Here is a 27,425-nt window from a genome sequence, read left to right on the forward strand (position 1 = left end):
CATCATCAACCCTCACACGCGTTATCCCGAACTCAGACATGCTGCAGACTTATTCTCGGTCATCCAACAGGAACTGATAGTTATAAGATACCAAGACGCGTCGATTCGCAATGAATTGGACTGGTGGCAGGCTACAGCGACACTCGAAGCAAGGCAGCAGCGCTCTTAACCGTCAGAAGCAGCACTTCGCAAAGGTCCGCACCGCGCTTCAGAATGGCTCCCTCCAGCACTACCCTCCATTCAAACCAAGTTTTCTCCGCGACGATGATGGGGTGCTGGGCGGACACCTTCCGCCGTTTGGTGATCGTTCTACACGACACGTCGGGCATCCAAAGTCGAGGCAAAAGACGCTCGAAGAGTATGACTCCGTCGCTCCGGTAGCCAAAAGACTCAGTTCATTGGGTTCGCTCTCGCATCACTGGGGCAGCCGGCTAAAGCAGGAAAAAGTTACTTCTCCGCGTCATGGAGTTCATGCGGACTCGCCAAACTCCGCACGGAGGCCGACCAGTCGAGACGTGCAAAACTGGAAGAAGCAGTTCAAACGGACAAAAACCTCGCCGCGGAAGGTCTTGAGCCGGACGAGGAGCAACCGAAGTCTGTCTAAGGATCAACTCTCCTCGGAGCCGCTCCTGGAGGCAAAGAAACGAAAGCTCTTAGAGCACGATGATTGGGTTGGGCTTGCACTGTCTCGGCCAGTCCACACGCAGTTCGTGTCAACTAGAGAAAAAGAGAGGATTGGCAAGAGGCGCAAGATCGAGAGCAGTATGAGGGAGCGCCTAGGCGGTGAAGCACGCCGAGCCCTTACGCTAATAGGGGGCAATAACCGCAACGTTCGAGGGCCGTTCATGAGTGGAGCACTTCCCCACAAGGACGATATTAGTATACGTATTGGAACGGACGCGTTGGTTAGCCGGCATTCGACGCAGCTGGGTGCAGAGCAAGGCGTCTCTGTACGCCTTACTGCGCAGTCATCAGATTCCATGTTGTTGGATGACGATACTGTGGCACGCGATGCTGCATGCGACTGGCAGCTTTCGCTCCTTGGAGTCGACGATAGAGAGTCCGATGGCGGACACCAGCGATTGCCTGGTTCTACTAGTCCCTCCATTGAAGAAGCCACACCCTCTCCCATCAAACATCGCTCTTCTCCGCAGCGGAACACTCATAGCATGCTGAGGCTTTGGGATCCCGAGATATTCAAACCCGATCATCCAGAATTTAGTCTCCAGGAGCAGGCCATGCCAGATACAGTACCTGGACCTGGACCGAACGCGGATGCTTTAGGAGGTAGCCCCCCACAACGTTTGGTCGAATACGTTAGCTTGGGAGACTTCGGCATTCAACAAGCGGCCGCCGCTACCGCGCCTTTTCGCCTTGTTTTTGAGCCATCTTCACAGAGCCGTTATCAGGACTCTGAGTTGCACGAACAAGCTGCACACTCACTCGACCGAGACCATTACCAGAGCCACCAAGACCAGCCCGAGGATACAAGAATCGTGGAAGAAGGGTTTGGGCATTTTGTCGGTGATGAGCCATGGAAAGCATTCTTACCGCTCTCTGCTGCTGCCTCGAGCCGGATTATGCATACAGATACCTCTTATTACAGCACTAGGCATAACCGTGACATCGAAGAAGCCGGTCCATACGGGGCCACAGATATTGATGATCGCCTGAGATCGCTTCGTGCCACTCTGGGGTCGTCGGACGAGTCGAGTACGGCGCCTGTCCAGGCAATATCAACTGTTGCTCACGTGTCCGCACATTCTACAAACACTCAGAAGTCGAGGACTGAAACGCAGCAATCTACTTCCGCTTCTCTGCGACAGATAACGGACCTCACGCGGAAGCAGGCTAGAGAACCGTCGGCGCCAGACAATGGCGACGATGCATGGAGGAAATTTGTTTTCGGAGACGTCAGCAGCTCCCGGCCCGGCAGTGCCCTGGCGAGCTCAGTTGGAGATATTGAACCTGCGCCCTGCAAGAAGGCTCGAGTTAGCTCCAGTCAGTGGTCTCTCGCTGCCGAAGAGCGCACGAGTTCTGACCGCCAAACCCGCGTTCCTCAGATAATGGCCGAGGAACCTCGCCGGTCATCTCAAGGCTCGGTCTTGTCCGGTCAAAGCGAAGGGCACGGATCGGCGGCTGGTGAAGAGTATCCTACAGCATCCATGTACAATAACGCAGCGCTGAGCGAAGGCTCTTCAGTTGCAAATTCGAGCCCCAGATGCCGTAAGCAGGTGAAGTCTACTGCGGCGACATACCAGACATCAACGCAAGATGAGCACTCGTCACCGGACCCCCTATCTATAAGCAACATTCATGCTGCCATAGAATCGGTTCGAACCGGCCGAGCAAGACCGAAGAAGATTGTTTTCACAAAGCCTGCTGCGTTCATAGGCAATGATTCAGAGAGTCATACAGTGCGCATTGGCTCGAAAAAGCTGACAGGAAGGCGGACGAAAGTGAGGCGAAGACAGGCGCCGGATTCGATCTACGATATCCCATTGAGCAATGAGATTGATGACGAGGTTGACATGATTGAGGATTGATCTGGCTTACGAACTTCCCTGAACGCATCGCACAGATGTTTGCCTCTTATCTTGTGCTCGTTGCCTTGCCGCATCAGGTACATATGCATGCTTTATAACGCTTTAGGCACTACGAAGTAATTTTACATTGTTAGCGACCCGGGTTGTTTCGTATCCATCATCTCTCCTGTCCGCCTTTGAATCAGCATACTTTTCACTGCTTCCGGATGATTTTATACAAATGCCTGGGCTCTGAAATTCCATCTGAGATAGTTCATTTCCAGCCTTGTTACGGTTCAATTTCCACCGGAATACGGAGCATGAATCGCACAACAGCCTGTAGGGCCATGACTTAGCGCCTCGCTGGTAAAACTGTTGAGCACCAAATTCTTTGCGCAGGGCCGATTATGTTGTTAAGCGGTGAAACTCGTACAGACGTTCGGGACCTTCCTGCAATGCCGCCTCTCGCCTACCCGCAGCAACGCCGCTGCAGGTCATCGAGATGTCCACGGTTCGCATGATCCCGAGAACTCGTGACATGTCACACTGCCGCGCTTCAGCCTCCGCAAGAGGGGGACAGCAGCTCATGCCTACCCATCCAAGCGACCTTCGGCACCTTCACGGCGGCTTCAGTGGTCTATGACAAGGTGTTGCGATGTGCTGCGTTTGTGACAGCCCGCATTGTTGGCATCCTGATGTCGATTGGACGAAACTCTGCGCTTTATCAACAATGCGCACACCGCCTTGAGTCGGCTGATGCCTGTTTCCTGATTGGCAAGGCGCCTTTATCCTCAACGGCCACGCACAAGAGGGCCATCTCTTGCCCTACCGGAGACCGTGGAGAGCCCCGCATACAGCTCACGGCACGATCCAGGGAAGTTGATGTTACGCAGCTTTCTCCTGGACGTCCGCCATTGGGTTTCCAGCTTGGGCTGGATTCGGATGAGTGCGGGTAAGCACGCATTGGATGGCTGCCGCCGTATCACGAGGCGGACCATATCCAATCCCAGCCTTGCAGCTGCATAAAGTCACAACTGCCGCAGCCAGCCAAGAGCGTTGAACGGCGAATTCTCTCGGACCGCCCGGCACACTGCTGTCTGCGGACAAGCTCGCTTGGTGTTTTGGAGTTTTGGCGCTTGTCAGCCCAATTCTGACAGCTCACACGCAAAAGTGAGGGGTAGAGCTAGCGCCGAATCTGCGACAGGGGCGGTGTGGCACTTTGCGCAAAGTCGCGTGGGGTTCGGTTTTCTTCCAAGGCTCCAGGTGGGATGGACCCTTGCGATCGACGGAGCTGCGGAGCTAAACCGTCTCGCTGGGAATAGCTTCAAACGGTAATCATGACGAGGGCGCACAGTGCTGGCTGCTCATTGGCGGCGCCACGTTGTAGGTACCCGAACTGATGTGCGACAGCGGGATGAACGGTTCGGCGGTTTCAGCAGACGGGTGGCAAGGGAGGGGATGGGCATCCCTAAGGGTGGTACCGCTGTTGAGCGGCACCAAGGCAGCAGTTTTCGCTGTGGAATACACAGTTTCTTGCGACTCACTTTCAAAAGGATTGTGTGGAGCTGGGCTGACGAGTCACACAGCCCCCATTTGGGCGCAATCTGGCGTTTTGAGCTGCAAGGCCCCTCGCGGGAGCGGTAGTTTTATGCTGTGATCCACGACGGGCACGACTCGTAGCTTTTGCCCTAGACCGAACTCTCTTATCGACTGATGAGCCGCTGGCTGCACTAGAGAGGTACCTTTGTTCAACAGACCCCTTAACGGAGTACCCCCTTCAGCCCTATCAGATTGTTCGAGAAAGGCGAAGTCGTTCTGTCCGCTGCAATTTCTGACGACAGCAATCTCAAAACGGCTAGAGCGCAGTCGCAAATAGCCAGCACGTTCCACGCCATTGGAATTCACGACGTCGTGCCATGCCGGCCATTCCAAGCCTTGCCAACTTGGAACTCGCCGGAGTCAAGGCCGATTTCCAACCAGCGCATGCTGGCTGGATGCTGGAGAAGGCGGCAGAGCAGAAACCTGCGCATGAAGGAATCAATGGGGCTATTTCTAGCGGGAAAGCTGCTTCAGATGGCTTTGCCGAGCCGAGCATGACGTGGACGTTAGCCTGGCAAGGCCGAGAACTGCGAGGTGTTTCATGCGTCGGGAGCTAGCTTTCTCTGTGGGAGCAGGACCTCTCGGGTCAGGCAGAAAGAGGCGTGACGTGAGGACATCAGATGAAAACAGATCGCTGAACAGCAGAGCAATGTTGATGTCTCGCCCCAACCTGAAGGCATGCAGAACTACTAGACCAGTAGACAGAAGCCGTGCCGCACGGCGCTAAGGTAGCATCGTGACTCCTGACGCTCTGGCAAGCGCCGTTCGCATCAGCGCGGAGTTGCCATCCCCTGAGCCTCTCCTGGCCTCTCCTCGCGGCTGGAGAGAAAACCCGCTCGCTCACTCAGACCAACGCCCAGGCTGCAAGGGTGGTGAGAAAATGAGGAGCCGTTAATTCCGGGGTTGGGGTCGGGTTGGCCAAATAACGTATGCATACCATCGAACATCGAAACTCATGGTAATTCTTTTCTGCCCTCCCGGCAACAGACACTCCTAATAGTCGCTCCTTTCCGCGTCAGACGACGCATACCACCACCAACTGCACTGCTCTGCGCGCCAATCTTGTAACAGCACTCCTACTGCTTCACTCCGCCGAAAGACCAGCCGCGCGTTGCCAACATCCACTCCTTTGCGTCCCAATTGCTACCTATCCCCCCCTCCTTGAGCTCACGCATCGCTCGCCTCACGAGCTTACTCAATCCGTCCACGGACAGCACTCGGCCCAGGCCAGCGGCAGAGACGAACTACGCGCATCCTGCAGACGCACTCGGCTGCTGCCCGCATAAACCCGCGCTTGCGGCGCTGTCGCATTTCGCAGCGAGCTTCATCCTCCATTGTATGCCTGGCAGCAGCAATGCGGTAACGAGGCATTGACTGCCCGCCTCGCACCCATATCACGCAACAGCTGGACTGATTGTGCGACTTCTACTCCCGGTCGAGTTTCCACATAATGGGCCATACCGTTCTCACCAACTAAGGGCGTTGCCAACAATCTCCACACTATGGCCGTCTCTGCATCTCCTCTACGGGGACGCTCTCCAGCTCCCAACGGGGACCGTCCCTCCGTTCCGCAGGCTCTACAGCCGTTTGCACGGAATCAGACTAAGCGACATATCGTTACCACCGTTCCACCTGTCGTGACACTGGCAAGCTCTGCCAGCAACTCTTCGTTACGCACCAGTCCTTACTCTTCAGCCTCCGCTATGGCTACAAATACCTCGCTCCAGACCACCCCAGAGGGTCTGCAGCCGCAGTCTTTTCCACACAGCTTACCCTCCTTCTTCTCGCTTCCGGACGCCACAATGACGCCCCCACCGACCTCTAACCCTGCGTCGACTCCGTCCTCGGCAACGGCAGATTATGTGGCTCCTAGCAGGGCACCGGGTTTGATACGGAGAATATCGCGTGGCGCACACTCAAGGCTTTCGCGCCGGCGGGGCTCCGCATCACACGAGAACCGTGACAACAGTTGCGGACCAGCCATCATGCGCCGCAGGAGTGACAGTAAAAGCATGACGGACGGCGCTCTGGATGTCTCCGATCTCGAGCTTGAGCTTGAGAATCAAGAAGAGGAAGCCATTGACGATCTTGGCGAACCGGTATCGCAGCGTGCCACCGTGAATGGACTGGGTATCACCACTGGCCGGCAAAGTGTAGGGTCCGCTGCGGAGGGGGCTGTTGGGCCTATCTGGTCACCCTTTCTGGAACAAGGCAGTACGCTTACCAAAGTCACGAAAAAGAAAAGAAAACAACTGAAATTCCGTCTCGACTTTGATTCCGCCAAAGTCTGGTGGGATCCCTCGAAACCCTCGAAACAATTTTACATTGACGATGTTTGGGACATCCGCTCAGGTGCCGATGCGAGGCCGTACTACGAGGAGTTCCGAGTATCTCCTGCTGAGCAAGCACGCTGGTTCACCATCTCCTACACCAAGCCGGACCGTTCTAAAGGCGTAATCTACAAGACTATGCATCTCATCGCGCGCACTGACTACACATTTCAGTTATGGACGACGGCATTAGACACCATGTCACGTGGTCGTGCCGACATGATGCAAGACCTTGGCCGAACGGCTGAGCGGAGTGTCCGTGCCTTGTGGACGAGCGTAATGGACCGGAAGTTCAACAGGCTCGAGCGTGGAGATGAGGACGAGCGATTAGACTTCGAAGGCGTCAAAAAGATATGCCGAAACCTTCACATCTTCTGCGCCGAGAAGATCATTCGCGAACAATTCAACCGGGCCGACGACGACCTTCTGAACTCACTCAACTTTACTCAGTTTCTCCGCTTCTTACGGCGAATCAAGAAGCGCCAAGACGTCAAGAAAGTTTATGAGAGCATCAAGAAGCCAGACGAGCCTGGCCTTAACCTGGAGAGCTTCATTGCGTTCCTACGTGACATCCAAGGCGTCAATGTCCAGTCGGATATGAACTACTGGGTCTCCGTTTTCGAAAGATGTTGCAAAAGCTCGAAGTCGAAGATCAAGGTGGAAACCACCGACGTTGAGGCTGCTTCGCTGCGCATGAGCTCCGCGGCATTTCAAGCCTATCTAGCCTCGCCTGCTAATCAAGTGCTAGCTTCAATGCCTTCGAACGTAAGGCATGACCGGCCATTGAACGAGTACTTCATCTCAAGCTCGCACAACACTTATCTCATGGGACGGCAGGTAGCCGGCCAATCAAGTACAGAGGCGTACGTCCTAGCTTTGCAAGCCGGCTGTCGATGCATCGAGATTGACTGCTGGGATGGTAACGATGGCCGTCCAATTGTTGTTCACGGCCGAACTTTGACGAGCAGTGTCCAGTTTTCAGACTGTATTGCTGTCATCGCCGAGCACGCGTTCAAAGCATCGTCCTACCCTCTTATCATCTCGCTGGAGGTCCACTGCAATCCGGAGCAGCAGGCAGTGATGACAGCCATCATGAAGTCGCAGTTTGGCGATCAACTGTTGCTTTACCCGTTGGCGAGCGGGTCATCTATACTGCCGTCTCCCGAGGAGCTGAAGAACAAGATCCTAATCAAGGTGAAGGCATCCGAGGAGCGGGACGACTTCGCATCCCGTAGTGACCTCGCACTTGCTCGGCGCGGCCGTAGTCTCAGCTCTCCATCTACACACCCGCTGGTCCTTGACATCAGCAGTATCCCTGGCTCACCGCTGCTCACGCTTTCCCCATCTTCGAGCCCTCCTGAGCGGTCAGGAAGCTTCTGGGCCACTCCACGGACTCCACGGACTCCGCCAATAACCCCTGGCAGGGTCAGCTCAAACAGTTCGGCTGAAGACAGTGACGCGGCGGCTCAGAATGCCGAGAAGGCGAAACGGAAGAAGACCAGCAATATCATCAGGGTTCTCGGAGACTTGGGTATCTATGCCCGCGGCATCAAATATTCGTCGTTCTCAGCACCGGAAGCAAACACTTACAATCATATCTTCTCCTTCAATGAACGCACCTTTGACGCCAAGGCCAAAGACCCGGCTACCAAGGAACTTCTCGAGCGGCACAACATGCGCTACCTTATGCGGGTCTACCCTGCAGGGTGGCGTATCAACTCTTCGAACTTCGAGCCTCACAGGTACTGGCGCCGTGGTGTGCAGATGGCAGCGCTGAACTGGCAAACCTACGATATTGGACAAGAGATGAACAGAGCCATGTTCGCCGCTGGCATCGATCGCACTGGGTATGTCCTCAAGCCTGAGGAGCTCCGACCGTCCGCCCGTAACATAGATTTCCCGACTCTCGGACACAGGAAGCCGGGGAAGAAGCTTGTCAAATTCTCAGTGGATATCATATCCGCGCAGCAACTTCCGAGACCGCGCGGACTCGGCGAAGGAACCAGTGTCAATCCGTACATCGAGGTTGAGATGTACAGTGCTGACGACAAGGCCCGCGGTAACGCCGTTGGTGAAGGTGGCCTAGACGCATCTGCACGCAATGGCGTGTCCGGTATCGGGTCGCCCATGCGAAGGCGCACGGCGATCGTCCAGGGAAACGGCTATGATCCGCTGTTCAACGAGGCGATCTCCATCTCGGTCGACACACGGTACCCCAGTCTGGTCTTCCTTCGCTGGACTGTGTGGAACTCGATCGATGGCCAGAACTACGTCAACAACGGCACCCCGCTGGCGACTTTTACCGCGAAGCTATCCAGCCTGCAGCAAGGATATCGCCATCTACCACTCTACAACCTCAACGGCGATCCGTACATCTTCTCCACCCTGTTCTGCAAGATCAGGAAAGAGGAACATGTTGCTCTCGACGACGGCAGGAGCTTCGTGTCTAGTCCTACCGAGCCATCCAGCCCTATCCAAGAGCCCAGATCAGGCAGAGGAGAGTTTCTGAGAAGGGTCTTCAGCCGCACCCCTTCTGATCGAAAGAGGAGAGATCCAAGAGAGGACGGAGATCACAACTTCTTCGGCCGGTCCGGCACCGTGTAGAAGCATACTCGGCATCGAGTCACAACCATCTCCGGCACTCTAGTAGATGACACTTTCTTGTACCATTCCCTGTATCATATTGTTCGTCGGCATTTTGGTGTTCACAGGAAGAGGTCGGTTTTACGGACATTGGGTCGGCTATCTGCTTTTCCGATCGCGATCACATATACCCCTGGAGAAATCCGGACTTGGTTTGGCGCACAAAGCGGAGCATACTGGAGCATCATAGACCGCCTTGACGGCATTCATTCGCTTCTTACGGATTTGTTTTTGTGCATTATCAATGTAACTCTAGACATGTCTTCGTTGCTGGCCACGGACTTGATCACTCAAGGCGAGTGGAGGGGTGAAACAGTTGGGGGGCGTCTATTGATAGATCTTCAGCTTGCCATTCTGGCACTACATCATTGCGGCATGTAACTCGCTTCCTTGAAGCCAACCCATCATCACAAGGCGGACACGCACCTGTCCGTCTGCGAAAGACTAGCTTTTCTCATCTTCCTATGAGCACACGTGACCATCTCTGTCCGTATCGCCGCCCAAAGCCTGACTTTTCCCACACCAAAACGCCTCGCTAAGATGCCAAGATATGACGACAGAAACAACGGCTCCTTAGACCGGTCCATCCTACAAATATTCCTTCTTCCGCCCCGTCCTTGTATACTGACTGAGATGCCACTCCGTATCCGCATCCTTATTCTCCAGCGTCCCATTACTGATTTCAAACAGCCGCATCGTCATCCTGGGTCCGACCTCAGCCAACTCGACGCTCTGGAACCCCGTCTTCACAAACACGTGATGCCGCACCTCGATGCTGTCGTCGATGTTCAAAAACGTGACAACCCGGCTCCCGACCTTCTGCGGCCCCTCCCGTGGCGGCCAGAGGTGCTTCAGGATCTGCACCACCCGCTTTCCGAGCCGGGAGTTGAAGTTCTCGAAGATGAGGTGCGGGTACGACTCGCTGACGGTGCCGCGCGCGGCGTTGGGGATGTCGTGGCGCAGGACGACGTTGTGAAGGCTGAATTTCGCCGTCGGGCCGTGAGGCAGGTGCGATATCACCATCGAGGTAGGCGTTCCGCGGTGCTCGGCCAGCAGGATGATGTCGCTGCGGTTGTTGGCGGCACAGGTCTGCACGAGGTTCGGCAGCACGTAGTTGCCGCGGTTTATGCGGATGCCGGTTGGGAACAGCAAGTCTATCTCCTTGGCGAAAGCCGCGAGGCGTGAGGATGGGTCCCGCGAGGTTGTGACGAGGGGACTGGGGTCCCGGATTCCGCTTAGGGTGCTGTATTCGTCGTCGAGGGCCAACTCGTCTTCGGTGGTGCGGTCGGCGCGGGATTCGTCGTACTTGTAGTCGGCGCGGAGGGTCTTGTCGTTTGCGATGGAGGCGTCGAGGGGTTTGCCCGAGGCGAGAGAGGCGCGCAGTTTTGCGCGCTTCTGGGCGATTTCGGCATCGCGGAGGGTGAGGGCGCGACGGTAGAGGTAGTCGCGGCGTTCGCGGGCTTGTCGGCGCTGGAAGAGACGTCAGCTTGAGATTAGAGTAGCATGGGGGTTTAAGTGAGGACTTACTATCATGGCTGCAGTGCGAAGGTAATAGGTGTGGAAGAAGCGGTGGTCTCGGTGAAGGGTGATTATCAAAAAAAGTCTCGGAGGGGTCTGATGCCAAGAGTTTGACAATCCCTGCGCTTCTCTTCTCACCACCGCGGCGTGCGCTTCCTGTTTACCCTTCACAAACTTCGCCCTCTCGTCTCGCATACACAGCGTAAGGCTTGACTGTGCTGTGAGCTTCCTTTCTTTTCTCCCTCGCAATCGGCCCGGAGGTCCTCCGATTCCACTACACCGCGCCCGCTTTAACACTAGGACGGCCGCCACACCACCCCCCCGAGAAACACACTACAAGCACATTGATAGCTGCAACAAAGAGATCGCAGAGATCGCAGAGAACAACAAAGACCCGAAATAGCCGGCTACTGCCATGGAAGGCGCCTTTACACACCTCGGCAACCACCTCATCTCAGACTCTGCGGCCGCGATAAACGCCGACGCCGGCGACGATGAGAGCATTCTGAACGGACTCGGTGGAGACGCGCGGAGGAGGAGGCGCGATGAGGACGAAGAAACGGATGTCTATGATGACGAAGATCTGGAGAGTATGGCCAGTATGGCCGTGGATGGCGTGAACGGCAAATACCCTCACAAGGCGGAGGAAGACGTTGAGCTGCCGCCTCATGCTTGCGCGTGAGTTCTTGCAGGCCTGGTCTTAGGTCGTTCCCTGCAGATACAGTACTGACTTTTTCTGCCGCTCCAGGTATTGCGGAATCCACAACTCCGGCAGCGTCGTCAAGTGCCTAGCATGCAGCAAGTGGTTCTGCAGCGCTCGCGGCAACACTTCCTCCTCCCACATTATCAACCACCTCGTCCGCGCGCGACACAAGGAGGTCCAGTTGCATCCTGCCTCGCCTCTTGGAGATACTGTCCTGGAATGCTACAATTGCGGAACGAAGAACGTCTTCCTGCTAGGGTTCATCCCGGCCAAGTCCGACACCGTTGTTGTCTTACTCTGTCGCCAACCATGTGCTGCTATGCCCTCGTCAAAGGACATGAACTGGGATGTCTCTCGATGGCAACCGCTCATTGAGGACCGCTCGTTCCTCCCTTGGCTTGTGTCGGCGCCCTCGGACCAGGAGCAACTGCGTGCTCGACACCTCAGTCCACAGATGATCGCGAAGCTGGAAGAAATGTGGAAGGACAATGCAAGCGCAACTATACAAGATCTTGAGAAGGGCGCGGGAGTCGATGATGAGCCTGCTCCGGTTCTGCTCCGTTACGACGATGCCTATCAGTACCAGAACGTCTTTGGACCCCTTGTCAAAATCGAGGCCGACTACGATAGGAAGCTAAAGGAATCTCAATCGCAAGACAACCTAGTTGTCCGCTGGGATTTTGGTCTGAACAACAAGCACTTAGCAAGCTTCGTCCTTCCCAAGCTTGAGCTCGGCGATGTCAAGCTTGCCGTTGGAGATGAGATGAGGCTGAGGTATGTCGGTGAGCTCAGGTCGCATTGGGAGGGCGTAGGATATGTTATCAAGATCCCAAACAACCAGTCCGACGAAGTCACCATCGAACTGCGCACCAAAGGCGACCATAAGTCAGTACCTACCGAATGTACACACAATTTCTGCGCGGACTACGTCTGGAAGGCTACCTCGTTTGACCGCATGCAGCACGCGATGAAGACCTTCGCCATAGACGAGATGAGCGTTTCCGGATACATCTTCCACCGGCTTCTGGGCCATGAAGTTGCCGCTGCGCCTATGAAGACCCAAATGCCGCGCAAATTCAGCGTGCCCGGCCTCCCGGAGCTTAACGGAAGCCAGATCAATGCAGTCAAGAGTGTCTTACAGAAGCCGTTGAGCTTGATCCAAGGACCGCCCGGAACCGGCAAGACAGTGACATCTGCAACTATCATCCATCATCTTGCCAAGATCAACGGCGGCCAAGTGCTCGTCTGCGCTCCGTCAAACGTCGCAGTTGACCAGCTCTGCGAGCGCATCCACCGCACCGGTTTGAAGGTTGTTCGCGTCACAGCCAAGTCTAGGGAAGACGTCGAATCTCCTGTAGGCTTCCTGTCTCTCCATGAGCAGGTCCGCATGAATGATACCAATGTGGAATTGAACAAACTCACTCAGCTCAAGAACGAGCTCGGAGAATTGTCTAGCCAAGACGAGAAGAAGTACAAGCAGCTCACCCGCGCAGCTGAAAGGGAGATTTTGACCAACGCGGATGTCATCTGCTGTACCTGCGTCGGCGCAGGTGACCCGCGTCTGGCGAAGTTCAAGTTCCGCACCGTTCTCATCGACGAGTCTACTCAGTCAGCTGAGCCGGAGTGCATGATTCCTCTTGTCCTGGGATGTAAGCAAGTTGTACTCGTTGGAGATCACCAGCAACTGGGCCCTGTAATCATGAACAAGAAGGCAGCGAAGGCAGGCTTGAACCAATCACTTTTCGAGCGTTTGGTTATCCTTGGCTGCGCACCTATCCGCCTTCAGGTGCAATACCGTATGCATCCATGCCTGTCGCAGTTCCCATCGAACATGTTCTACGAAGGCTCTTTGCAGAACGGTGTCACCATGGCTCAGCGCCTGCGTCGCGATGTCGACTTTCCTTGGCCTGTCGCCGATGCGCCGATGATGTTCTGGTCGAACTTGGGTAACGAAGAGATTTCGGCCTCTGGTACCTCGTACTTGAACCGAACCGAAGCCACGAATGTCGAGAAAATCATCACCCGATTCTTCAAGGCGGGTGTCCAACCTCAAGACATTGGTATCATCACCCCGTACGAAGGTCAGCGCAGCTATGTCGTCAGCTCCATGCAGACCAACGGCACTTTCAAGAAGGAGAACTACAAGGAAATCGAGGTTGCTTCCGTCGATGCATTCCAAGGGAGAGAGAAGGACTTCATCGTGCTTTCCTGTGTCCGATCCAACGACCACCAAGGCATTGGTTTCTTGAGCGACCCCCGACGTCTTAATGTCGCTCTCACTCGTGCAAAGTATGGTCTTGTTATCCTGGGCAATCCCAAAGTTCTTTCCAAGCACCCCTTGTGGCATTATCTGTTACTGCATTTCAAGGAGCGCAACTGCCTTGTCGAAGGTCCACTATCCAACCTTCAGGTCTCGCTCCTGCAGTTCAGCCGTCCGAAGCAGAGCTACCGCGGCCCACAGCGCTACCAGATGGCCTTTCAGCACGCGAACAATATGACTTCCGGGCGCAGCGGTGCGAACGGCAAGCCCTCTCGCCAAGAATACAACGACAACGGCTCCATCGTCGGATACATCCCGGACGACGTCTCCTCGGTCTACTCATCCCAGGTCAGCGGCGTAGGCGCCCATTCCAACTACCCGCCCATGTTCCAGGGCTTCTCGGAGCAGTGGCCCACTCTGGGCGGCGCACGCGGAGGTCCCGGTCCCAAGCCTCGTGGCAACGGTGCCGCGAGCGTGGCTGGCGAGTCTGTCGCTGCGAGCGAGCTGACAGATGCCACGGGCGCTACGCTAGACGGCAAGGGCGGTGTTGCGCAGGGCGGCGTCAGCCTTGCGGGTCTCAGCCTCAACGATATTAACAAACCTACGAGCCTCAGCCAGTCGGACCGCCTGAAGCGCTACGTTGAGTCCAACGGACGGGCTGATCAGAACTCTCCTGCTGGGTATCGTAACACACACGCACGCGGCGGATTCGATGACGACGATGTCAGGAGTGTCAGTACGGCGTTTGCGAGCCAGATTGGGCTGGGGAACTATGACTGATCTGGACGTCGAGCTTGACCTCTTCTCAATCTGCTGCATATGAGCAAGTTTCAGCCAATGGGTTCACCTGCAAAGGAGCAATCTGGTACTGTACAACTGAGGGTATTCAGCATGCCGTAACCGCCCGCCCCAGCGTCGACGTCAGTCCTAGGGAACAGGTATGGAGCACACAAGCTCTGGATAGCCGCTGTCCATGGCAGATCAACTGGCAAATCAAGTAGGGTTTCGACGATCTACTGCGGCAATGGCTTGGAATAGCGGTTCTGTATGGACCTCTAGCTGGTCCTACTGTTGTAAGCTATCAGCCGGCTTCAGCAATGGTCCGGTAACAAAGGTGGGTTTGCTGGTGGGACGCAATCGTGACGGTGTAATTTATCTTAGGTACATGGGCTAGAATGACAACTTTGCTTGCGTTCACTTGGTGATCATGTCCCGGGAACGTGACGCCTGTCGCAAGCGGCTGGTCGGTTGAATCTGGCTATGAAGAGTCGTTGACGCTGAGTCAAAAGTCTTAATGTTCGTTGATGAAGGGATGGGTATGTGTGAAATCTTCAACCCGGCTGTGCAGCACTTCTCGACACGGTTTAGAGAATGATAGTGAAATAGCATATCAGCAACCTGGACTCTTATAAACAATTCTAGTCAGCCATGTTGAGGTCAGTTTTTAGACGCGTATTCACGTCATTCTAGAGCCACTCCACCCATCGTCGTGCTGTCTGAAGCAACATCTCTGGAGAGCACCTTTGGCCCTTTTCTAGGAAGCTCTCGATAACCTCAAGTGAACCTATATAAGTAGCTAGGTCACAGCAAACATCATGACAACGAAGGCCTCAAGCACAGTCAGTATGAGGACGCCAGCAAAGGGACGCAGGCCAGTAAGACGGACGTTGAAGAACTGTACATAGTTACCGCCACCTTCTCGCTGTTTCTTACTGTTTTCACGGCTTTTTGCATCCGCTGCCGTTTTACGGACACCATTTGCTTCCGAATACAGTGATGTATACGCTTTCCGTATAACGCATTCTTCACTCTCACACCCACTTCTTAGCCCTCACTTCCCAAACTCTCAGTACGTTCTCGCTGTTTCTCATCTTTTTCTCACGATCTCACATTTCTCGTCGTTCTACGGACACGATTTCCTTCCGAATGCGGTAACATGTCCGCTTTCCGCAGGATATCTTAACTCTCAACTCTCACTTCTCAGCTTACTTCTCAACCTTCACGTCATAACTCATCCCTCAACTCTTTGCTTGCCTCTTGTTTCTGATCGCTTGACTCTACCTCACCCTTAACACCCATCCCTCAGTTCTGAAATCGTTTTCTAATCCTAAACTCTCACCTCTCACGCTCCGCCTATCGGCCGGTTAAGCTTGCTTACTGGTACAAATTACAGGCTTTGCTTGCGCTTACAGAATTCGCTGCGATGTTTCAATTGTTCTCGTATTAGCTTTGCATGCACCTTGATAATGATAGTAGCAGTCTCATCCTTTCAAAATTTCGTTACTCATTACTTCGTACAAGTCGTCATTTCGTTCCACGCCCCTCTTTACTTTCCCGATCGAATTCAGGAGATTTTCGCTCCTTCTCCGCTCTTTTGCTCGTCAAGATCCAACACGCACACTCAAGCTCGCAATTCCACCAGCACAACAGTACCCATCCTTCCCATCGCTAGCAAAACCATCTAGTCAAGCTGTCCGGGGCTCCAGTCCTAACATATAAAGAACTGCGCGCAACAACTATACTCAGCCGGCTTGCAATTCTCCAGAAAAGCCATGTACAGTCTCTGCACCGGCTGCGGCTGATCCACAACACGCGTCCAGAATCTCTTCCAGACGTGGATGTTTGCCTCGCGGACCCCGAGCCTCTGCATCATTCTACCATCAACGCGCAGGGGGTCGTAGTTTACGTCGACGTCGTACTCGATGCTCAACTTTTCGACGCTGTGGGTGGCGACAAAGATCTCGTAGTAAGGGTACTCGAGCAGCAGCGCGCTTGGCAGCTCGAAGGGATCGTAGCCGTGGGCGCGCAGTGTTTGGAGGAAGTTGGGCGTGTGGGATATGACGAGCACGAGGGCGTAACGGTCGGAGGATAGCTCTTTGACGCTGTTACAGGGGAAGGATGCCTGAAAGCGTGAGATCAGCAGATGGTTTCTTCGCATGCCGCGGGGGCTTGCTGACTGGTAAGGCCATGAACCTGTGCCTTTGCGGTTTGCTGGAAATGGATGCTTGCTTCGCTAAATGTTGCCTCTATTCAAGGGGACGTGGGATTGAAGAAGATCATCAAGGGCGATGGTGTTCAGCTATCTACTGGTAAACCGATGCTTAGAAGCGGCGGGAGGAAGGTCGTTGAAGTCGCCTCAAGCGTGGCGGGAAGTGCGCATGGTAGTCACGGAAATAGATCTGAAGTCTTTTCTGCGGGTAACTCTGAGCAAATCTGGAGGAGGGATTTTATCTTTAAGTAAAGGCATTTGCTAAGGAATGCGGCTCCGCCATGATTAGTTTTCGACGAGTATGAGATCATTCAAGCGGACTCCAGCACATCAGATGCTGGACCGAGAAGTAGGATGCTGGAAATAGGATAGAAGCTGAAGATAGACCACAAGGCAACAAATGAGATGGATTCGGAAAGAGGCAAATCTGACATAGGCATGTCAGCTTCGTGCAACCAACATGCAGAACACCACGAGGTCAAAACGTCACCGACCCAAGGGATTTTCTCCGTGCTCTTGATCTAATTGCTGCAGCCGCATCGATGCGGGACATACGGTCAAATATCGGAGGGCAGGTGCGGAGCGACTACAGGGAAACTTGAAGAGAAAGTCAAGAGCACAAGAAAATGGGTGAGAAGAAGAGTCTTGCTTATGTACCATTACTCGTAGCTCTTACCTCTAGAGGCACTCTCTCCCCAGCGAGGCCCGGTCCAGAGATAGCCTTTACCACGAACCTGGAAAGCTCCATGGTCCTATGTAAACGGACGGGCCTTCCGAATAACAAATCACGTGAAGAGATCCAAATGTGGATGCAGAGTTTCCGCCGATTGCGTCCTGGACATGCATACCGTGGAAGTAGCTCCGATCAGGGCGTCTGAGCTGACGAACCATCTTGATCGTACTGTGTCACAAGCGCGAAGACGGCGGCAATAGCACGAACCGCTTTCTTGACGTGGCGATTAAACTCGCGGGCGTATCTTCATATGCGGGAATGAACCAACCATGATCATGCTTTTGGCGCCGACCGTTTTTCAGCCTGCCTGTTAGCGAGAACACAGCAACAGGACGGGGCAATCAACGTGGAAGCATGCCGTGCTCTTTGCCGATCTCTATGCTGAGTTTCGACTCTTTTGTTTTACGTATTACTCTCGGACTCTCATTGAGCACCATAGTGATGCGTTGGCAGTGGCGTCGAGGCATGTGATGATTCGTACGGCCTGCTGAGAACCATAAGATCAAGACTATTCAGATGCAACGATCTGTAAAGTGAGCTGCTTGGGACCTGGGGTCACTATCAATACAAGATGCTCCCTGGGTGGGGTAGAGCAAAGTGTAGGCTGGATAGTCTTACTCGGGTACGGAGAGTTAGTTTACTACATGTCCACATATCACGTGAGAGTTCACTCAAAATGACAAACATACTAACACAACAGCACTCATCCTTCCCATCGCTGGCCAAACTTCTAGCTAAATTCTCCAGGCCTCGTCCCGCATCATACCCTCTTCGAGAGCATCTATACATGACGAGTCTCAGCTTTGTGGCGCCAATTATCCCAGTCGCAGAATAGTATATTCTTTGCCTTCACACTCACTTCTCCGTTCGAAGTGCGTTGATAGCTATTATCAGGTACTTCCTTTCACTCCATCAACAACTTAGCTAAAACTGGCATGCGAGACATTATAATACGACGGCAATTAGAAAATAGGCCTATATAAGTGTAAGATCATCCCAACCGACACCAACGTCTCGTTCTTTCAGAAATTCACCGTGCATAATACTATGGATATAGGCTTCCCCAACGACTTTATATGAAACCTGATCATTTGCTCTGCGCAACACAAAGGGAACCATCGCGCCGGAGAGGATGAAACACACATCACCGGGCTTCGTAGTCCATGGACCAAGTCCATAGTAACCTCTGTGAGTAATAAAAAAGCTTCTGCCTTTGCATGACAAACTCAAATCGTACCAGAAGCTATCAGCATCGCCCTGCTCGCTCGTCTGCTGAAGCTCCGCTGGAACTGCATCTCTTGACAGCGCCTGGTGGCGAAGTGCCCAGAATGCAGTAAAATCCCCCCGATGCCGTTCGAGGACTTCTTCCGCACACGTATAATTGGTCAGTCCTGCACACAATACCAAACTGAACGCGTCCTGGCGTTGGTCTGGAGAGTAAATGCAAGGCATTTCGTCGCGATGTATATCCAGCCAAATGCGGTCCAGGATGCCATTCAATGTGCTTGCGGACTGCAAAGCTTTGAGAGCATCGCTGAGCTCCCAATCACTTTCCGTAGCGGGGAATTGATAAATCCTCTGAATGATGTCCACGGAGGTGCCTTGGACGTTCAATAGATCGCCCTCTGTGATTGCAGAGCGCACTGGGTTTCCAGGAGCGGACGCACGATAGCAGAATCCAGAATAGTAACCCATCGACTTCCAAACTGTATTCATATCTCACCAAACGGTCCAGGACGGTACGTGTTCATTAACGGTCTGCTCGTCGTGTTCGACAGCGGAGAGCACACTAAGGCCAAGCCTTGAGAGCATCCATATCGTGAACTCTTGATACACCTCCGCAACGGATTTCTCGTAATTGGGCATGATAATCGGCCCGCTGCCATCCTCCACTTGAGCAAGAGGGTGTCCAATTAAGGCGTAAATGTGATCCTGAGCAGCCGTACAGCGTACTTCCTTGGCATGGCTCAGGAGATCGAGAAGCGTATATTTGTAAATCGTCTTTTCTTGCCAGTCTGCTCCCCAGTCTTCCCATTCGGTATGGATCGTCCTTATCCAGATTCCCGCTGCTGGCTGCAGCTTTGATGCGCAGCGTACGATCCATTTCAAGAGCTTCATAAGGTCCCGGTAGCTGAACTCAGTGCTGCCGTAAAGCACACGAGGATCCGCTGCCACGCCTACTTCCTGCAGAACCCATGCGCGACTAAACCAGTCGCATCTCGTAAGTACCCCCAAGCACTTCCACCGAGCGTCTTCGAATTTTGGATCGTCAGCAGCAAGCACAGGCATATCTAGGATTGAAGTATATCCAGACATGCGCTCGACATGCTCACTGATTAAGGCTGCAATGTTCTCAGCCCCTCCGTCGGGATCATTACCTATGCAGGCCAGCACTCTCTTCGTATGCCTGTATATCTTGTTCATGAACGACACGTGGTGGCTGCGCTCTCGTGTGTTTCCTTGGTTGACGCATATAGCATCTGCCCAAACGAGCCTTGAACGATCCTGGTATCTGATTCTTCGAAATGCAGCGTCTAGATTTACAGTAATATCGAGTGTTCTTCCGTTGCATTCTATCGGTACTCGGTTCTGCGGATCTCCCCATACGTAGGATATGGCTTCGTAGTCCTGCGCATGTTCCAGCTCTTGGATCGACAGACGAGTGATGATAGGGTCATCGGGAGCTCCGGGTAATAGTTCAATCAATCGAATGACATGTGATTTGAACAAATCCAGGTATAGGGGATGATTGAAGGCAAGAACATCCAGAGATTCGGCTGCCATCTTCGGCTCTTTCAAGTATCGCTTTTGCCAAGTTGACGGCGTTGCTATGTCGTCCCATCTCGAGCTCTACATTCTCTCAGCTTTTGACGGTGGAGACGAAACGCTAGCCGTGCCGCTCCGCCGTATCCGCCGTATCTCGACTTCGCATCACGTGCTGCTGTACGGTACCTACCACCAATCCATCTTCGTCTTCACACCGTAAGGCTGCCAATTAGGGCCCGTAGGTTCAAAAACACTCTTTTCGACTTGCGGTTCGTAGGGCTGGGTTTGGCCTCTCGCAGATGGACATCGTGGGCGTCCCTATGTTGTAGTATCTTATGAAGGCTTTGCAACTTTGTTCTGACATTTTTCAATCTTAACCATTCGACAAGTTGTTATTGAGATATTCCGTAAGTAGGCAACGCCGGATTAGTTGTGGAGACTGTAATGAGATGACGAGTTCTACCGTGGTCTGCGTGAGACGCGCGCAGTTCAGCGCGATGAATGATGTGGCGCTCGACTGGCGTTCGTAAGCACCGAGCCAAATTGAAGCGGGCTTATGAGATACGGTGTTTGAGGCAGAAGATATGGCTTTTGATCCGAGCGCCTGGAAGGCACCATTCACGAGAGAGGTGTTCTTGTAGGGGGCAAGCTGTCTGGGCGACATGGCATGTGGTTCCAGCCATACCTTATGTCACATCCCCCCGTCGTCAACGAGAGCATTTTCACAGAAAGGACTGCGGCACGTTCGACAGGACCATGGGGAGCGGCTTGCACGAACGAGCGTATCTGAATTTTCTTTACCATGCTTGTACTTTTCAATGAAAGGCTCATTATTCCAGCCGTTGATTCAAACTGGCTTCAACCCTCTCAGGAGTTGCGGCAGTTGCCTGTCGAATAGAATTATTCCAATCCGACCTAGCGAGACTGGACCTGCTGCAGGTAAAGTACCTTGATCTTCAGCGTATTTGATCGCTACTCGAGTAGCATTATGATGGTCACGCGCGCAATTGTGTCTACGAAGGCACAGGATAGCCATGCGCGAAATCATTGAGTGATGTAGGTTGGGCCAATTTCATGTAGAAGGTAACAGGTGGTTCAAAGCAAAGTTTCAACGATTCCGGTCCGAGTTATAGAACATGGATGAAGAATGTCCTGAGGAACACTTTCACAGTACTTGATATATACAATCATCCTAATCAACCGCCCCGTGCTTCCAAACAGATAGACATCGACAGATTAGGTCGGCCATGTGTTGCGCCCCCTAGTGTCCTTTCCGCAACGCCAAACAAGAAAGAAGTTTTCATCTAACTCTGTGAACCAACCTCCTTCTCCCGGACGATCGGTGTCTTCATCTCATACGCGCTGCCACTCACATTCTGATTGGACTCGGACCGTTGATGCTGGTTTATACACTTCGCCGTCTCGATAGGCGACATGCTAGGGAAAGAGCTTAACCGCCAGAAGCCATTGAAGAGGGGAGTAACGAAGATGATTCCAAGGCAGCTGAACACGATGGCTGCACCGAGATAATGGATATCGGACTTCCAGACAGGGACTTTTCCCCGGCTGGCTTTAATCAGCTGAGGGATTGGATCGGCATATTCCGTCGCTGCAATGGCAGAGCGAAACATGAACTCGTGTGCGGCATATAGTATCTGGTCGATCGGATTCCAGAACCCTAGGCGGCATCCGTCTGGCGTATTCAGGAGTTCCGCCGTATTCAGTCCTTCTTCCTCGACAAAGGAGAATCCTGCAGCCAAGGAACCTTGCGTTGTTACTTCGTAGCCTCTGGCACCGATGAAGCGGGAGCGTGCTTCAGAAGCATACAAGCCGTTCAGGGCGAGCGCAACGCCTCCGATGGTGGAGAATGTATCGCCATCTCTTTCCTTAATCACAGCAGAGGGCCGAAATGTCCGACTCGTATGAGCTAGAAATGCATCGCCGGTCATACCATAGTCGGTGGCTGATGGATCTAAACCAAGGCCCGTTGCGGTGAAGTCAAGATATACGCGAAGCTTGGTCCAGCGCCGCCGAGTATTATTATGAGGATCAATAGGCTCAATAGGCTCGAATATAACTGGGTATTCGATACTGCCCAGGGTCAAGGAGCACGTCTGCATCACCAGGTCTCCACTGCATTCGCCCGTCGGTTTATGTAAAACCGCGACTTGTATCACTTCTGGCTCAGCGAAGCTAAAGTTGGCGTAGCTGGCAAAGATACGTTCGTCCGGGTAGGTAAGCTGGGTAACTCCGTCGTCGCTAAACTTCGGTACCAGATCGAACGGGATTGTAGACTCGGAGCAGTTGACTCGGAATCCGGCGGCCCTTATCTTTCCTAGGCACTCGCCGTCGCAGCCTTCTGCGGTCACCCTCTGTTCTTGGTTGACATTGAATTCGTAGACTATGTTCGAAAAGTTTTGCGTGGTGAAAGCAGTGTTCATACTACGACCGGTGTAGTAGCCGCTCCAGCCCATTGGTAGCTGTTCGGCAATCGACACGTTGACTAGAGTCGAGCCAAAAGGTCCACTGATGGCCGGCTTAACGGCACGTTGCAGCAGAGGCCCTGCTATGGGAGCAAAAGCGACGAAGATGGTGGCCAAGGCGATGGGGTCGAATCGGTGAACAGAAGCGAAGGCCATGTAAAGACTGTCCGCTCTTTCCCAGGTTTCATGCAGACGGTCTGGTGATGCCTGACGATCCATGGCCCGCTTCCACCAAGCGATGTTGAGGCCTTCGGCATGGGCCAAGTGCAGCGAGATGTTGATCATTGCCACGAATATGGAAAGATAGACGGTTGGAGAAGGCCGCCACTTCTCTCGTGGAGAGTCATCGGCATATATGAGTATGGCGATACATCCTGCGAGACCGAGGCATGCAGTAAGCACCGAGCCGTAGCCCCAGAAGGGGAAGAGTTTGACGAGGCGTGGGCGGGATTGTGGACGCTGAGTGCCGGCTTCGAGGCCGATTTGTGACGAACTGGAAGACATTGCTGCGGATCTGCAACTCCGAGGGCCGCAATCTATGGAGGATCTAAACGCTCAAAGTCAGCTCTCTTGAACTGCACGATAGTCGTCGGCGACCGGGCCGCAGTGAAGCCTTCCACTCTGCCAGAAGTATCCTCACATCGATTGTGATATGATAGCTAACTTAGCGAGCAGAGACGTCTCTCTTCGAAATCGGCTGAGAACAACACACCGTCCAACAAGAGGTAAAGATTCGAGCAATGCGGATATCACTTACGAGACAGCTAGCCGCTCAGCAAGATAAGCTATGACAAGTCCTCAGAACATGAATCTCTCCAGATATTAACACCAGAGGGATTGAGACCGCAAGAACAAAGACTGAGGCCGCTGAGCAACGGGAAAGAGTGCAATGGATTTTGGATGAGGACATGAGTCTAGAGGGTGAATTATATACACATTACCTTGACGATCCCAGGGCGAAAGCCCAGAAGCCATGGCAGTGCTGTCGGTACTAGAAGATAGTCTAGCATGCGACAATGTGTCAAAGCTTGTTTCTGCGCTGACAGTTCCTCGGTGAGAGACGAGCCGTTGGTTCTGGCTGCGGCTTCTCCGTCTGCAATAGAGATGTTGCTGATCAGACGTGCATGACTCTCCCTTCTGCGTCGGAGCTTCTGCAGCACTATTGATACGGCGCGCCCGTTAGTCCAATCAACGCTGCAAGCCCTGAATGAAGCCCCTGAGGCGCCTTGCATTGATGGTACAGCGAACCAAGATGGAGTCGAGGCTCTGCACGGCGGATCACGCCTAGCGCCTGCGGGAGACAAGCATTGCATTTCAGCTCAATCCATCGACGCCTCCAGCTGGATCCAGCGACGCCTTCAGCTCGGTCCATGAACGCCCTCTGCAGTCTCGCCCCCTGTACTCCGTAGTAGCCTAACAACGTGGCAGCGCCATCCTAGGGCTATTTTCGCTCGGCGGCATCACCGGATTCCCCGGCGGAGGGGGAGGGGGAGAAACAGGGGTCCCGTCATCTGGGCTTTTTGACAGGCGCTCTCCCGCAGATCAAGCTTTTCCCAAAAGACCGTAAGCGATCGTCGTCTGTGCCGGGACAGCACGTATTTGGACAAAACGCCAAGTCATATTTCCCTTTTCCGAGACCTAGCACTTGTGGCGTCCAGATCTGCAAATCTTCGGTTGCGTGCCATTGCGACTGATACCCTTAGCTTTCCCCAGCTCCCCTGATGTCCTGACCGTCAGGTGGTCTTTTCATCGGGCTCGCCTGCGCTTCTCAAATGTTTTCCTCATATCAGCTTGGCCGGAGCCCTGTGGCTGCAGGCCTGGAAGCCAAAGCTTGCATCTGGCGGCATTGGAGTGTCTTGGAGCGTCAATCTGGATGCCGGTATCCGCATATGGCGCTGAATGCGTTGAAGATAGGATCAAAACAATGATTGATATATAAGTCGGTGACAGCCATGCCTCTCCTAGTTACACACGGTTAATCGTTCCTTCACATTACTGCGAAAGTCTGACCAGCTCTTATCAAAAGAGGAACAATCTCGTCTCGTCAGTATGCGGTCTTTCTTCCATAGACGTAAGGCAGAGGCCCAGCCAGCTTCGGCGGATGAATTGTAAGTGGTATCACGAGCTACTGAGTACACTACAACTGCGGTTCTCGATCGCTTGAGCGTACATCGCTGACCAATTACTAGGCTGGTAGAGCAGCTACAAGAGAGAAAGGCTCAGGTGCTGCCATGGATTGAGTCTCCGGTGAAAGCCCATGACGGTGACCTTACGTTCCACCTGCGACATGAGGCCAACTCCGTGGAGCTATTTTTCGATCTGTAGGTTGAGTATATCTTGACAAAAAGGAGGGTTAGTCTGATGGTATCCAGCTTCTTTGTTGCGAATCTAGCCACCTTCACCGCGTACCACGCCATCGTAGATATCGACGCCCTCCTGGCTTATATTGGACTGTTTGGAATCATCTGGGCCACCTGGTTCCAAGTCACTCTACACGATGTCAGATTCGCCATCGACTCTGTCTACGAACGGGCATGCAAGGTCATCCAGTTCATGGTCATGATCGGGTTCGTGAGCTTGCCATCGCTGAACTTGCCACCATGTGTTTTCTGACGTTGTCTGTAGCTTTGCCCTAGTCGGATCCGCATTTGCACCTGGCGGGAAGAAGCAAAACAACAAGGTATGTCCTAACTCCTGCATGATTGTGCAGCATCAACTGATCAACCGCAATCAGAATTTCAAAATCCTGTGCTGGCTACTTTTCACTAGTCGCGCTCTCCTTGCTATCCAGTATATCGCCGTCCTGGTCTTCAGCTTGCAGAAGACCAAGAAGCTGGTACTGCCTATAGTGCTCAACACTGCCTCCTTTGTTCTTGCCGCTGGAGCCTTCATTGCCATGACCCCTGCTTTCGCGGCGGCAACTGGCGATGGATGGACCATCTACTATGTTTGGTACATCGTTCTGTTCGCAGAATCTGCGGCCGTCATTGGCGTCTCGAGTATTTGGAGAACTCTCTCCTTCAAAAAAACCCACCTTGTGGAGCGTATGGGCCTGCTCACCCTCATCGTTATCGGTGAGGGCGCGATTGGCGTCACAAAAACTGTGGGCAAATTGTAAGTGACTACAGCCTTGACATGCGATTAAGAGCCATCGAGTGTGCATGCTAATACATCGGTCAATAGGATGGGTAAGGGTATTAATTTCGAAGGTTGCGCTCTTGTTCTTTGCATCATTCTTATCTTGGTAAGTGGAAGAGCCTAAACTTGATGCTGGGTTGTCACTTGTGCATCCGCTAATGCTGTGAAAAGGTATTCCTCTGGATGCTTTACTTTGACAACCATCCACATGGTCATTATGGAACTGTCCGAGAACAGCTCTGGGCCTGCCTTCACTTCCCGCTGCACCTTGCCATCGTTGGAGTTGTTGAAGGCTCCCAGCAAATTGCGCTCGCCCGCTACGTCTTCAAGAACATTGATCAGTTCCGGGCCGATATATACATTGCTTGCGCTGAACAACGTCTCGAGGGTAAGATGCTTGTCGATGCTCTTACCAAGGCGGTAGACAACTTCCAGCTGGACAAGAAGGTGGAAAGCCAGGCTCAGGTTGCTGTTATCAAGAAGTCGATTACTGCTCTCGGCGCGCAAGCTGGTATCTGTTCGGGCGCAACCGTGTCGACCTTCGACACACGCAAAGACGTCATCCCAGGATTTGGAAACGTTATGAGAGACCTCATTGGTGGACTTTTCCAAGCCAATGGAGCCAAGCTACCGAATGGCACGGAACCCGCTGAACTGGCTATCAACTCTTTCACGACCGTCTACATCTACTTCTGGTGCTCGGTCCTCGTCGTCATCGCCTGCTTCCTCAGCTTCATCTGGCTGACACGCCACCACGGTCGCCGCACTGACATCTTCGACCGATTTGCAATTGGCGGCCGCACCACGATGTTGTTGCTCTCGACGGCGTTCATCGTACTGTTCCGGCAGCAGGACTTCATGTACTACTTCATCGAGAATGGATCGCTCTTGCCGGCGTTCGTTGGCATGCTCTTCACTATCGTCTGCTGCGACCGACTTGGCCGCTTGCAGAGCGCGAAGGCACTCAAGAAGTATGTCGGACTGGGCGAGATCGAGATGCAGTCCTCAGACCGTGACTCGAAGGAGCAAGTTGCTGTTGCCTCACACGAGGTCCACCATTGAGAGAGTTTCGAACGTGCAGAAAATGGGGTTGCAGCGGTTTGGCGCAATATGTTGGGGTGTTCTTAATTTAGCGTGTTCAGGGCTGTACAGCGCCACTCTACAAGCCAATGTTTACGGTCTTCGTGGTTATATACCTGCTGCTTTATATCCCTGTTTTCGTTGATAGCGTTCTGGTTGGAGGTCTATTGTCGTCAGCTACTCACTTACGCTGGTTCAGAATCAAGTAATCCGTTGTTTTTTACGTGACCACCCATGCTATCATACTAAGAGCATGACTCAATTCAACGTGCTACTCATAGTCTTGAGACCGGCATCCGCTACAGATGCAGGAGCACTCCAACGATTCATCACTTCGGTCGAGTGTGATGGTAGTTTCGCCGCCGTGAGGTTCTACTATGTCACAAAGGCTATGACGAACATCACTAGAATCTGATACTGGGGTCCAGACCATGACAAGCGTCGTGTAGTGCAGCTGTTGCAGACATTTGACTTCTTCGTACCAGTGGAGATTGGGGTTGGAGTTCATGATTTCACGATGCTTGGCATGGTGGTGCCAAGCCGTAGCAGCTTCAACGGCACGCCTGCAGCAAGTGACGTGCAATGCACTCCCCTCAACAACTGACAAAAGCAACAAGACACACCAGAGAGTTACACCCTCAAATGACCTCTGCGATAT

The 27,425-nt window shown here is 53.4% G+C and overlaps 8 protein-coding genes across 8 annotated transcripts; 4 read left to right on the forward strand and 4 right to left on the reverse strand.

The window, feature by feature from the left end:
• Positions 1 to 110: 110 nt before the first annotated feature.
• W97_03229 (uncharacterized protein) lies at positions 111 to 2,546 on the forward strand (the record flags this gene model as incomplete). The annotated part of the gene is made up of 1 exon (XM_007781126.1): positions 111 to 2,546. One exon carries the CDS (start codon positions 111 to 113, stop codon positions 2,544 to 2,546), a length of 2,436 nt encoding a protein of 811 aa, XP_007779316.1.
• A 3,080-nt stretch (positions 2,547 to 5,626) lies between these two features.
• On the forward strand, positions 5,627 to 9,058 carry W97_03230 (uncharacterized protein; the record flags this gene model as incomplete). The annotated part of the gene is made up of 1 exon (XM_007781127.1): positions 5,627 to 9,058. One exon carries the CDS (start codon positions 5,627 to 5,629, stop codon positions 9,056 to 9,058), a length of 3,432 nt encoding a protein of 1,143 aa, XP_007779317.1.
• Positions 9,059 to 9,685: 627 nt separating this feature from the next.
• On the reverse strand, positions 9,686 to 10,630 carry W97_03231 (uncharacterized protein; the record flags this gene model as incomplete). Its single annotated transcript, XM_007781128.1, has 2 exons — positions 9,686 to 10,567; positions 10,625 to 10,630. The coding sequence occupies 2 exons, from the start codon at positions 10,628 to 10,630 to the stop codon at positions 9,686 to 9,688; spliced, it is 888 nt and encodes a 295-aa protein (XP_007779318.1).
• Positions 10,631 to 11,030: 400 nt separating this feature from the next.
• On the forward strand, positions 11,031 to 14,358 carry W97_03232 (regulator-nonsense transcripts 1; the record flags this gene model as incomplete). Its single annotated transcript, XM_007781129.1, has 2 exons — positions 11,031 to 11,293; positions 11,364 to 14,358. 2 exons carry the CDS (start codon positions 11,031 to 11,033, stop codon positions 14,356 to 14,358), a joined length of 3,258 nt encoding a protein of 1,085 aa, XP_007779319.1.
• Positions 14,359 to 16,066: 1,708 nt separating this feature from the next.
• W97_03233 (uncharacterized protein) lies at positions 16,067 to 16,547 on the reverse strand (the record flags this gene model as incomplete). The annotated part of the gene is made up of 2 exons (XM_007781130.1): positions 16,067 to 16,480; positions 16,536 to 16,547. 2 exons carry the CDS (start codon positions 16,545 to 16,547, stop codon positions 16,067 to 16,069), a joined length of 426 nt encoding a protein of 141 aa, XP_007779320.1.
• A 2,472-nt stretch (positions 16,548 to 19,019) lies between these two features.
• Positions 19,020 to 20,084, reverse strand: W97_03234 (uncharacterized protein; the record flags this gene model as incomplete). The annotated part of the gene is made up of 1 exon (XM_007781131.1): positions 19,020 to 20,084. One exon carries the CDS (start codon positions 20,082 to 20,084, stop codon positions 19,020 to 19,022), a length of 1,065 nt encoding a protein of 354 aa, XP_007779321.1.
• Positions 20,085 to 21,370: 1,286 nt separating this feature from the next.
• Positions 21,371 to 23,053, reverse strand: W97_03235 (uncharacterized protein; the record flags this gene model as incomplete). Its single annotated transcript, XM_007781132.1, has 1 exon — positions 21,371 to 23,053. One exon carries the CDS (start codon positions 23,051 to 23,053, stop codon positions 21,371 to 21,373), a length of 1,683 nt encoding a protein of 560 aa, XP_007779322.1.
• A 1,545-nt stretch (positions 23,054 to 24,598) lies between these two features.
• W97_03236 (uncharacterized protein) lies at positions 24,599 to 26,749 on the forward strand (the record flags this gene model as incomplete). Its single annotated transcript, XM_007781133.1, has 7 exons — positions 24,599 to 24,657; positions 24,739 to 24,870; positions 24,922 to 25,116; positions 25,175 to 25,229; positions 25,284 to 25,663; positions 25,733 to 25,793; positions 25,859 to 26,749. The coding sequence occupies 7 exons, from the start codon at positions 24,599 to 24,601 to the stop codon at positions 26,747 to 26,749; spliced, it is 1,773 nt and encodes a 590-aa protein (XP_007779323.1).
• Between the last annotated feature and the right edge of the window lie 676 nt (positions 26,750 to 27,425).

This window comes from Coniosporium apollinis (genome assembly GCF_000281105.1).
Source record: "Coniosporium apollinis CBS 100218 chromosome Unknown supercont1.13, whole genome shotgun sequence".
In the NCBI taxonomy this organism is placed as follows: Eukaryota; Fungi; Ascomycota; class Dothideomycetes; genus Coniosporium; species Coniosporium apollinis.